The sequence below is a fragment of the Corapipo altera genome, unplaced genomic scaffold, assembly GCF_003945725.1.
Source record: "Corapipo altera isolate COAL_440 unplaced genomic scaffold, ASM394572v1 70, whole genome shotgun sequence".
Taxonomy (NCBI): Eukaryota; Metazoa; Chordata; class Aves; order Passeriformes; family Pipridae; genus Corapipo; species Corapipo altera.
Genome location: NW_020884911.1, coordinates 4,570,135 through 4,583,048, shown reverse-complemented (window position 1 = coordinate 4,583,048; position 12,914 = coordinate 4,570,135). Strand labels below are relative to the sequence as shown.

Here is a 12,914-nt window from a genome sequence, read left to right as displayed (position 1 = left end):
CACATGGACAGGGCTTGTGTGCGACTTCAGTGAATAGAGAATAAAGTGGGAAATGGGACCAATTTGGTTTAATCACCCCCCCTAGTTAAACTTTGGTTCTGTAAAACAAACCCTGTCAGGGTGATGAGCCAGGAATGTATAATAATAATAGCTGGTCTGATCCAGCTTCTCATTCCTTAGATAAAAGAATAAAGGTACTGACAATAGGTTCAACTCTAAAAGAAAGACATCAGAGGGAATCTCACAGCTGCAAGGCAGATTTTAATTGGAATATTAACTCCTGCACAGTTCAGAGGGAAAACTGTCTGAGAGTTCTGTGCTAAAACATGAATTTAGTCGGACACTGCGCGCCTGGATAATGCCAAAAATGTGACTTTGCTTTTGAGAAAGGCCATTTCCCATTTTGGAAAGAGAAATGAGTTACCTTACAATGTAAGCCCAACTATGCGGGTCCAAAATGGTTCATTTTTATAAAAATTTAAATCCCTGAGCTGCAGCCCCCAATTGTTACTTGAATTTGTGCAAAGGCCTTGCTGAGACATATCCACACATGTCACTCCTCTGATCTGCTCTTTTTGGACGTCAGGGCAGAGCAGACAGATTACTTCACCCAACAGTGCTGAGGCAAAACATCAGGTAATCGAAAAAACCGCGAGAGAGGATTGTCTGGAGTTAAGAAACAGTTTGCACTCTCATAACACCCGTCAAAAGTATTCTTTTCTGCCTAAGAATGTCCATTAGCATCAGCTGCCATCTGCCCAAGCTCCTCTGTTTCAGCTCAGAGGGCCTATGATCCTGCTGTAGCTGTCAGCCAAACTCCAGCTGTAAAAACACAAGCTGACTTGGACTAACGGACACAAAATATTTCTTCACCATGTACAGATTATGTCCTGCATCCCCTCAGAGCATTCATCTGCAACAGGAACACTCCTTGGCACGACTCTCTGTCCTGGGGAACGTTTGAATCTCTTCTCATTTATTTATTTTCATGGTATTTCAATTTATTTTCCAGCTAATTCTGCCTCCTTGTGTGTTGTACAAAAAACAGGATCATCATCCAAAAGCTGCAGCAAACCAAGACTTATGTAACTAGAGGTAGTAACAGCCCTGCTGCCTTTCTGCCTTCCATGCAAAGCCTTCCAAGGTGCTGGGAGTGTCAGTGGCAAAGTGACACAAAGAAGCTCCATGTCATTGTGGTGTGCTGCCTTCACTGCCCGCCCCGAGCCGGCTGAGGGAAAGCAGAGCCATGACAAACGTACCAGTTTGATGTGCTCTCGTTTCTGGTACTTCTCACTGTAATACTGCTCCTGCCGGAGGTTCAGCAGCTGCTGCTGTTGCTTCTCCTTCAGCTCCACCAGCTTCTGGGTCATTTCAGAGTCCAGTGCAGCCAATTCCTGCTCAATAGTTGAACTGTGGTCTGGGCTGCCCGTCTCAGACCTGCAAAGGCACACCCCCCAAAGGTCTCAGTCACAAGGCATGGACACTCTGCCTCACTTACACCTTGTTTTTAAGGCTAATGTTTATAAATACCTCATTAATAACTTCCTTAATATACAGTTCCTTATCATAGGAACAAGGCAATAATCGTGTGAAGATCAGTAAGTCATTGCAGTCTTTTGCATTTCAAACTGAAAATGATAAATACAACCACAAGATAAGTGGTTTTAGCCACCATAAGTCCAATAATTTAATCTTTTAGGGAAAATACAGTATCAGCAGTTTATTAACAGGATGGCTGTTGCTTTTAAACCTCATTTTACTGGCCCACCGCGGTGCTGTCAACCAGATCTAGTATAAATTAGCTATACTGCCAAGATTTCCCATAAACAGATGCTCATGGAACTTGTTTATCCCCTTCCAGTCACGTAACCTGAACTTCAAAGCTGCACAGCCTTCAGCAGAAACGGTGAATGCAAAGTATTTTGGAAACTGAGTCATCCTTGCCTGCACTCACAGCAATAAATTTAAGAGCCCGACTTTACATCTGCATTTATAAAACGCTTGAAACTGCAGGAACATCCCTTTTTTTTTGGTATTTTGTCCCCCCTTCAGGAAATGCCATGCACAGCACACACAGAGGAAAGGGCTCCATGGATTTGCTGCCTTCGGAAGGGAGGTGAACACCCCGGTGGGGAGCAAAGCTCAGACGGGCAACACAGGGGAGCAAAGGAACAACACATTAAGGAAGCTGAAAAGCAACACTAAGGAACAGTTTGGGTATATTTTACTCTTCCTTGAGACACAAGGAAGGGTGGATGTAAACGTGAAAGAAGACGTGAGGACACTAAATTGCTCAAGTGAAAAACAAGCAGCAAAACCAGTATCACTCTCAGAGCAGCACTAAACCAAACCCAAGGAAAATATGTTAAAAACTAAGATTATGCTGTGTCCCTGCTCTGCTGCTGTGTTTGCTGCCGTGCTCAGGTGTTAAATCAGTTGCCTGGGAAACGTCAGAACAGCGCAGGAGATGGACAAAACAACAAAACCTTGAACAGAGGGGGCTGACACCAGGAGAAAAATGAGTTTGCTACTCAGAAATGTGCAGGGATTACAATGCAGAGAACTTGCCACACTGGCTGCCTCTCTCCTCTCTCCCAGGTTCGAGTGTGCAGCTGCTGTCAATTAGAGTGGTTCCAACTGAAATAATGGGAATCTGCTTCCATCGGCCCGAGGACACAAATCCCAAGGTAGCCTCGTTTTATTTCTTGTATTTTTATTGTATTTGAATATTCTGCTAAGAGGTTAAGTGGTGTCAGTGTGATAGGTGAGGGGAATTTAAATATTACAGAGCCAGAAGACAGCAGTAATGAATAGTACAATCAGTGTATTATGCCATTACACATTTTAAAGCTGACATTCCTCTTGTACATTTGGGAAAAAGAATTCAGGCCTATTTCTAAACCCTGGCTCAAATTCTGTTTTTTTTACAAGACACTATCCTTAAAGGGACTTCAGAACAACACCAACAAAACACTTGTGCATGTGGATAAATAAATATTTCAGACTTCCTGCAGACATTGAGTTTACTGAATCTGGGCTCAATTTTATACAAGGGCATGAAGCACACATTGCTTCTGAGCAGAGACAACACATTTTTATGGCTGTCTGATACAGGGACCCCTGATGAAGTAGTGATTTATACTTTGCAGTTAACAGGCAAATACCTTCAGTAATAATTTAAAATTATACAAATCGCCTTTTTCCTTGGGATACAGGATTCCATTAGAAGGCTGCTGCTTGAGATAAAATGTACTTGCAGGTTTGAAACCCCCTGCAAATGTGTTCCTGCCTTTTTAAAATGTAACCTCCGGTTTTTTAACCTTAAGACTTCTCTGTATCTGCCCATAAAACTTCAGGTCTCTGAAACCCCTGTGACAGCTCCACGGATTGGAACTGCAGGGTTTTTACTGCCTGATATCAGGAATGATTTATGGTCAGATCATAACACAACAACAACAAAACAAATCCTTTTTTGCTCAAAGATAAACGAGTCATTTTACTTATTAGGTTTGATTTCCTGCTTAAATGTGAACAGAATATGGTAGAGAAAAGAGAAACATGACGTTGTTTTGTCTGTCACACACTTTGATGACAGAAAACACAGCAGATCAAACATCCCTGTGCCTGCAGTTGACAACCAGTCATTAAGCGAGTTTATTAAACTAAAGTATAGAACACGGAAGCCTGAAAACTGGCAACAGTTAAGGCCAGCTGAATGTAGATATATTATGAGTGTCAAGCTCTTATTAAGCCCAATGACATTCTGTCATCAGTAGAGCTTAAATGAATAAGCTCCTGCCTAGGGACAAGTTATGGCCTGAATCCCAGTCACTTACATTTAGAGGGACTATCAACAAGCTTGGCAGCCAGACCATGCTTGCAGCTTTTTTCTCTGATGATCTCCTACCAAAAAGTATCAGTAATTTTTTTTTTATTCAGTGTCTTTGTATTTAAGAACTGCAGCCATATCAGCTTCGTGTAAAAGTTAAAGGACTTCTGTGCTTATGTAATTACTTTAAAAAATAAATGATGTTAAAACAAGAATGATGCACCAATGGGAGGAATAAAAATTCAATTGCAAGAGTATCAGACACTGATTGTATCTATGTGTGTGTATGTTTGCCAGGAGTTAAGAACTGACCTTTATTAATATACAGTTCCTTATCATAGGAACAAGACAATAATTGTGTGAAGATCAGTAAGTCATTGCAGTCTTTTGCATTTCAAACTGAAAATGATAAATACAACTCTCATTTTTTATTATTGCCTAAACAAAAAATATAAAAATCGTACCAAAACACACAAAGGGACAGGGTGATGCAAGGCTTGGAAAAAGAGAGAACAAAGGGAGTGTGCATGCAGAAGCAAAGCCAAGCAGTCAGTAAAAGACTCTCCAAGTGTTCTGGATCAATCATGATTTAAATGGTAGTCAGATCTTAACAACCTTCAGGTGTTTCTTTTCTCTAATTCTACATCTGATGCTCTCTACTATATCACGGGTTTTTTCCAAGGCTCTCACTTGGAGACAATGCTCTCATCCCCATTAACTAGGGATCTTGCTGCTTTTGATTTTTTCTGTGCTCTAATGTCACCTCCATTTATTGTCTACTAGAAAAGAAGACTTGAGTAAAGACCTCTAATACCAAGATCAGGAAAGCTGCTTAACATACCTTTTCTTGCTGTCTCTTTTTGCTGTTTTTTCTAAAACTGCTCTTCTCCTCAGGTAGTCATTCTGGATTTCATTATACTTTGCAGTGTGCTCTTTGATGAGGTCGGTGGTTTTCTTGTGGTGCCTCTTCACAAGGTCCTTCATTTCCTTGTAGTGCTTCTTCTGAAGCTTAACAAAAGCTTTCTGTTGTTTCAGCTCCTCAATAGTCTGTGCTTCCACTTCTACAATGACAATAACAAAAGCCACTTCAATTTTCTAATAATGCACGATCTCAATCAGTGAAGCCAGGAATGAAACAAAGCTTGTTCACTGTGGGTAAATTAAATGATAGCATAAACTAACTGAGTAGATTTACCTGGAAATAAGGTAACTAGACTGAAAACACTGTGGCAAATTTAATTGACAGGAGTGAGAAGAGAGATGAAAATTTAGAACACCAAGAAGCATAGCAAAATAAAATCCTTCCGCTTTCTTTCCTCAACCCCTTTCAGATGCTGAAGATTTTCATCAGCCCAACATATAAAAATGTGATCTTACATAGATACGGCCACAGGTCCTTTTTGTACCCACTGTCCCAACACTTCAGGTCTCCCTTCCCTCTGGATAGCTCTTGTTAACATGCTGATGCCTGAACCCCCCTCACCCCCCTGCTCTCCTGCCTTGACCTGGGCACTGGCTGGTGGTATCTGTCCCAGTATCCCCATGGAATCTTGGTAGAGACTTTACTTCTCTTGGTGGAGACTGCCTCAGAAGAGTCAGAGCCCCCTGGCTGCCAGCCCAGCCAAGGACTGGTGGCTGAACGCTGAGCTCACCCCAAAGCAGAATTCAAAACCACAATGGGCTTGAAGGAATGACGACTTCCATGATTTGGGGTCACAGCTCTGGAAAAGGCAGGCTGAAGATCCCTCCCCAGAGAGCACATGGATTGTGGGAGGCCAGCAGGTGCTCCCACACTCCAGGCCAGGCTCCTTCTACTGCACTGAGGGAGACTGAGTAAGAGGCAACCAACACACCGAATATCATGTGTCTTACCTGTTTTCCACACCTAAATGTAGGTCTGCACAGGATTTGGGCATGGAGTGGGTTCTAATGTAGAAGAACAACTATAAAATCAACTGATTTATGGGATTTGCAATCTAAACTAACTCCAAGCTGGAGGACACGGCTCCCAGTTGAACCATAGGCCCCATGTAACTGGCAGGCCAGTTTGCTCAGTGAAATGGTAATTTTCAGCTTTGCAGGAGCACTGGGAACATTGCAAGGCTAATGAAGATAAAATGACTTCACTCCTATTCACTATATTCAGCAAAAATTTAGCTCCTGTTCTCAGAATAATGCTGGTCTTCTGTCTGCATTAGATGGTAATTTGGTGCTTGTGAAACTACAACAGTGGGATATTTTTAAAAAATTCCCTGCTGGCACCCAATCTTATGGAATGTGCTCAAACTTTAATCACTTCAAATCTGAGAAAGAAAACATGGCACGTACATTTTCTAGGAGTTACTGCAGTCCTAATCACTCAAAGAAATGCCTAAGTCAGGGGGCCTATTCCATAAAAAACCTGTTTTCCTGACAAAAAAGCATGTCATTCATGCAGTGTGACCTGTGCGTTTATTACCTGTGAGGACACTCTGAATAAGATCTTCTGTCTTCGCAGGTGCTTTCACCGAACCTGGAGGTAAAAGAGATGAGTAGTTCTAATTCTTTTACAACAACAGCCAGTATTGTGCTGCTTGACTGGGTGTCAAAACATGGCAGGTGTCACAGGACACACACTGACATGGGCATTTATTAACCATTTGAGAAAGCACACCTTGAGCTGAACAACAACATAACCCTGGGAAGGAACACGAAAAGGTGACCTTCCAAAAACCCGCCTGAGCTTTGTTGGTTTATTTATAAGGGGAATGGTACTGAACTCCCTCACAGGAGTCATTTAAGTGGCACTAGGCTGACAGTGTGACTGCCCTGCATTACGAGGTCAGCGCAAAATCTCTGTACACAAGGAGGATCCAGCTCCTTGGAAGTCAGTCAGACCAAGCCTGTGCAGACTGCAGTCATAAAATTACAAACACTGTGGTCTGACAAGCATTTGTTATAGGAGGAATGTCCACAGAAAACACAGATAAGTACCTAAGACTGGTTTTGCGTGTGTGGAGCAAGATGTAATTACGTGCATAAATTCGGCAGATTTGTAAAAACAATTCCAAGAGATTCCTGCACTTGCAACAACAATGACAACAACAAAACCCCAGTACATTTTCTTGCCTGTAATGAACTTCAGTTTCATCACAAAAGCAACCCTTAAATAGAAGATATTTGTATATCTGAAGAAGACAAGCCCTAACAGCACAGAAAAGTGGTGGGAAAGCTTCTACCTATTTTATCCAACCAAACACACACAACCCCCCCCTTTGTTCTTTAAACACAAAGCACTTGTAAAATTGTTATTTTTCTACCTGGTGCTGGTTGGCTGTGGACAACCTGAGTTGCTGGTTTAGGTGTAAGAGAGGCTGTGTAATTTACTCCATTCTCTGCTGGTGTTGGCCTTGGTTCACTGTTAGCTTCAGATGGTGCATCTCCGTGGTCAATCTGAAAATATACAACGATTTTCATTATTCTCCCCAACCAACGGGCTCAATTTATTTGCAGGTCTACTTTAGGCTCCCTTTTTTAAATGTAAAATTCTGTAAATGTTACATCTAAAAATCATCCTAAAAGAAAACAACGAAAAAAGATATCTTTAAGAGCCATAGTAGCCCAGGTGGCTCGTTTCTGCAGGGTAGATTTCAAGAAGAAATAGAGCATGTTTTATTCTGAAAAAGTATTTTAAGTGGATATAACTCATAAGGGACATTGTTCAGTATGCATTAGCTGCACCAGATGTGAAACCCGTATTTTATTGAAAAGCACTGTTCTCTGTCATAAAATCTTTCTAGAAATAATGTGGGTGCTGGCATGAAAATGCTGCTCAAATCCCTGCTGTGAACAAAACGTGTGCACAAAATTACTTTTAAATTTCATAGACAGACACAGCACTATCATTAATCACCACTCTTCCAGAACAGAGACACACTTCTGATTCCCAAGATCCTACATTCTTGAAATTACACTCCAAGGATAATATGTAAACAGTACCTCCATCCTGCTGCATGAACACATCTGTGGTATCCAAATATTTAAGCATTTTCCACAATCTTTTCCTTCTCTCCAGTCTCCTTAAGGCTCAGGCTTTCAGTACCACACACTGATCATCTCACAGTTTTCCCTGAGAGCACGAGGTTTTCAGCAAGCCCCCAGCACGGAGCGAACAGAAGGTCATTCAAAGCAATTCCTATTTGGAAATGGCCAGGCCCTGCTTCCTGCTGTCCCTGCGAGGGGCCAGTTGCCATGGTGTCCTCGGGGCAGTTCTGGATTTGTTCCCTCAGCTGCTTCCATTCCACTCTTTGATGGTAATCACGTTGCATGCAGAGGCAGGATACCACAGTTGTTGTTTTTCCTCCCTCCCTCCCCGTGACCACTCCACACTTTGCAAAATATCAGCCTGCACTGCATCGACAGAGGCAAAATGCATTTTGATCTCACTGCTCCTGCTGCTGGTTCCCTTCAGCCTGGCCCTGACAACACACTGTGTGCTGCAAAATAATTTGTCTCAACAACTGATTTCTACCAAAATTACAGGAGAGACAACTGATACAATTGAAATCCAGTGCCAACAACTTCATTTATATCAAGCAGGAATAACTGCAGTAAAATATGGAAAAACATGGCCTAGCCAACATTTATGACAGAGGAAGTGTGACTGGCAAAAGCTGTAGCCGTGACAAACACACACTGATATGGTTATCCCCCTTAATTCTTCTTAAAATATTGCTCACAGGCTGCAATTCATTAGTTTAATAAAAACAATACTGAGATCATCAACATTTAATACAAATAAAGCTGGAATTCCTGACTTCTGGCAGGTCTGTGCCCCAAAAGTCACTGCATGGGAAAGTGGGTATTTTCTTTTTTGTATGTGCTGCAAAATGCTGTATCACAGCTTGTTGAGAAACTATTAATGCAGCCTGTCAGTTTTGGACACGAAACAGCTGTTTTCAGAAACCACAGCAGAAACGTGAGACACGATCACGAAGTGAATAAAAGTAATTTTCACTACATCAAGCAGTCTAATCTCATTAAAAAGCACTTTCTCTTCTCATAATTCATCACTCAGAATGCCAAAGTAAACATGATTTTTCCTTGGTGGAGAATATTTCAGGCTCTTTTTAAAACATGACGTAATCCAGACCTTTTAATTTATACTCTCAATATTCTCAGAAGCTGGTTTCCATTTCACACATTGCCATGTCCTTTGCAATACTTAGCAAATACTTAGTAAATATATATAAATATAAATATATACATATTTACTTAGTAAATATACTTAGTGTATTTACTAAGTAGGAAGAGATGTCCCCATGTTCACGGATAGGGTCTGTTTTTATTTCTACAGACAGAAGGAGCTGTATTCATAATGTATTGGGATTGCGGGGGGGGTAGTTCTTAAGCCAGTTTGCCTCCATCCTCTTTGGCAAAGCATAACCCAGCGTAAGCAGCTCTCTGTAAAAAGTGTCACATCAACTTTATTTCCATTACTGTACCTCGGTGTGATCGTTATGACTTGCAAAATTGTGCCTGAATTTTCAATTTAAACAGTGGTATCAGATGTACAAAGCGCAGCTGCTCTCTCAGAGACGTTTTGTTGTTTGCTGCCCCTATCAAAATAATTTTATTTAACCAAAAAAGCCAAATGGCCTCATCTGATTTATACCCAGGCATGCAAAACAATGGTTTCCATTTCAACGCTGTTTTATGGGGATAAACAACAGGTCAGACACATTAATGAGCCAGGAAGGCCTCCTGACTCTCAACTCTGTGGTGGGAATTAGCAGGCAGCCCCAGGGACATTTCACCAGCAGGCACAGCCAAAATGCATTTTACTCTGTCTGGCTTTTCCCAGGCCCCTACACACTTCTGCTCCCGTGGCTGTGGGGTGAAAATGTACAAGCTAGTTACATCAAACTACTTTAGGCTCTTTTAACTCTTCCCAAGGAAATTTCTCTGGATTATTCCTCCTGTCTGTAAAGGATAGTAGGCAGACAAGACCACCTATAAGCTCCTAAAGATTTAAAAATTATTCAGTAAATACAGTTAAAGGTGCAAAACCCACAGTGCAGGTATTAACATCCTCCAAGAGCAGTTGTTCCAAGGCCAGGCTGGAAAGCAAGAACTGACCAGAAAGGTAAAGGAAGAATTCCTGTTACACTTAATGCTGGGAAATTTGCAAAGAAATACAGAAAAGATGTTGAAAGTTCTGTAAGTTCTTCAGCATTCTTTGTTTCTGTAATTACACTGATTATCAATAGGCAGTGTAACATGAAGCCTAAAGAAAGGTTGATTTACTTGTTCAAAACAACTTACTGTTAGGCAGCTTATTTGACTACTGTTCTGCAAGGAGCCTGAGGAACTTCCTTCAGTTTGAATCTAAAGTTCTAGAGAGTAAACCAAAAAAACCCAAAAAACCCTTAGGTTTCCTCTGACAGCTGCAAGAACCCAGCTCAGGGGAAGCAAAGAGGTGTGGGGAGGTGGAATCTGCGCTAGGAGACAGTACAGCTTTGCCCACCATCATTTATAGTGTGTAAATTTGAAACTGGGCACTGGAAAACTGAATTCAGGTGCAGTTATGGGTACTTTTCTGGCGAGCACACCTGGGTTTATTCAGCTGTGTTGCCAGTGAATGCACTTGCAATTATTAATCAGTGTGATTGTCACGGGAGAGCGTAAGTGAAGAAAACAGTCAGCCCCAGATGAAGAAAGTGTTGTCATCACAAAAAATTGTGAGGTATTTCACGATTTCCAAGTACAGACTGGTTGCATTTCTTACCCAGGATGTGCCTCTATAAATAGAAGGTAACAGTGGTGAATTCAGGTTGCCACTTAAAGCAGCACTTTTGTACCTGTCCCTGGATACTGCAGCCAACTCAATCACTCCCCATTTTTAGCAAATGCACTGCCACAATCACTACAGTTTTCTTTTACAGCATATTTCTGTGCTCCCCCAAAACAGCTCCTTTAGGAGCTTCCAAGCTCCCTGACACGCAGCAGCACTACAGTCATCTTTCCTGCTTCCTATTTGCTGTATAAGATGCTTTATGACAGAATGTTTCCAACTAACAAATCAGCCTGTACACACCAGGAAAATCTGTAGGTTTTCAAAAGTAAAAATGACCTCTAAGGTATTGAAAAGATTATGTTAAAAAAAACCCTCTTTGCTATTAATATAGAATCTCATGTGTAGAGTGTCCTAGATAAATGTCTAAGATACTATTGAGCATTTCACAGTGTCCTCATTCAGCAGAACTTGTGACACTGCACAAAGAGTAAATTGTTGGCCACTGAATTGTAATGACTTTCACTCATCTGGTCTGCTTTGGGAATGTATTCTTGGTTACAAAATCTAGTTCAGTGAGGTTCTGTGCATCTGAGAATTGAAGAAGACAGGCACCAGAGCTGAGGGCAGCTTAGGATTACAAAGCATTTCTCCATCTTCACTAGACACCTGCACCAAGTGCCTTTGGATTCACACAGTGAACATCTGACACAAGCAATGTTTGAAAGGCAAAGCTGATATTTTCAAACACTAGAAGATGTCCCAGTGATGATGTCTGGGACAGAGAAAATGTCTGAATGTGTACAGAGTTCATCGGATCCAAAGCTGAACCGCCAGGATTCTCAGTTACGCTCAGAGTAACATCTGTGCATTTGTATGCACAACACCTTCAATTATACACAGAAACAGGTTTACAGGTCAGTCTGTAGTAACATTACCCAAACAGATACCTAATAATTGGAATTGTGGCTCCCACAGCTTTCAGCTAAGCTACAAAAGGCCTGAACAGTTATTGACTATGGTCTCCTCCTCCCTCTTCATCACTCTTTCTAACATCTATGAAGGGTTGGATCAGTTGAACTCCAGAGGCTCCTTCCCACCTAAATAACTGTATAATCATCCTCTGTCTCTTTAGGACACATTTGCTTGCAGTGAATATGTAGAGAAACGATAATCTAAGCTACACTAATGTTTCTCAACAGAATAAGCTCTCCAGAATCAGTCTGAAACTCTGTACATAGAGTTGAGTATTCTGTAAGGGGAACCAGCATCAAACAGCAAAACAACAGTGACTTACAAAGATTTCAGTTACTACATAACAGAGTTGTACAGCATACACATAACACAGCTTTTCATTTTCTTTACCTCTGAACAGCAGTTTTCCTCAGTGCACAGCATGCTGCCTTCAGTGACACCACACACACAGTGCAAAGCTCCTTGGCTGTGGTGTACCTGACTCTCATTCTACAGGAGAACTTCACATACCATTTCCAAGGATTTCCAATATTTGTCTTTCTAAGCAAAATAGGTGCTTTCAAATACTGCAGCATAACTTTCAGAGGCTCAGAAACCTCCCTTACCTCTTTCTTTACCTCCTCCTCGTCTTCCAGAGTCAGCGCAGCCAGTTGCTTGGCTCTCTGCTCCATCAAGTTTACGTATCTGATTGGATTGGATAAGGCCTCAATCACATCTAGAAATAAGGCAAATACTTGAGTTTCAAAGCCCTCATGTTATGGTTCTAGTGCCCCTCGGGGTTTAAGAAAGAGGCAGAATTTTCCACACAGGTCTGCTGCTGATAGATACTCCTAGGACCCAGAAAGAGCAGTGGAGGGGAGGACACCACCATGTACAAATACAAACCCCCCTTGATTTTGTGCTTGGGTCTCATGGGTGTGCATTTTCTGCAGCTTTTATTATATATTTTTGAAGCTTACAGCATCAGCCAACTAGGATCCTGCCTCACATGAGGCACAGAGAGGCAAAAAGTTCTGTAAAAGTTCTGTTATTTAAAAAAACTGAAATAGCTACACAGAATACTGTTTATCACTGGAGATAGTCTTTCACAGTATGGCATTTAAACCTATCCTTGTCTACAGCCAATGTCAAAATACAGTTCTCTACCTTAAGCATGGCTCTTTGCTTAGGGAACAGTTACACCCCAGTGTGTCGTGCAAGCAAAGTTTCCTTTGTGTTCCAATGGCAAATGCCCGGGGTATTTCCTCCTTTAGAGTCTGCTGAAAATAAAAGAGTTGGCCCTAATCCCAAACCTCAGGCAAGTAAGTCCCTGTAAATCAGGCCATCTCCTGCCAGTGA

General features: G+C 41.6%; 1 protein-coding gene across 2 annotated transcripts in view; it reads right to left on the bottom strand.

Annotated features, from left to right (window-relative positions):
- Positions 1-12,914, bottom strand: part of PLCB1 (phospholipase C beta 1) — a 334,930-nt gene that overhangs the window by 58,591 nt on the left and 263,425 nt on the right. For both annotated transcript variants that reach the window (XM_027654013.1, XM_027654014.1), the window contains exons 23-27: positions 12,182-12,291; positions 7,129-7,261; positions 6,288-6,341; positions 4,671-4,890; positions 1,260-1,437 (exon numbers count right to left, since the gene is read on the bottom strand). In XM_027654013.1, coding sequence (XP_027509814.1) covers positions 1,260-1,437; positions 4,671-4,890; positions 6,288-6,341; positions 7,129-7,261; positions 12,182-12,291 — 695 coding nt within the window. The remainder of the gene's footprint in view (positions 1-1,259; positions 1,438-4,670; positions 4,891-6,287; positions 6,342-7,128; positions 7,262-12,181; positions 12,292-12,914) is intronic.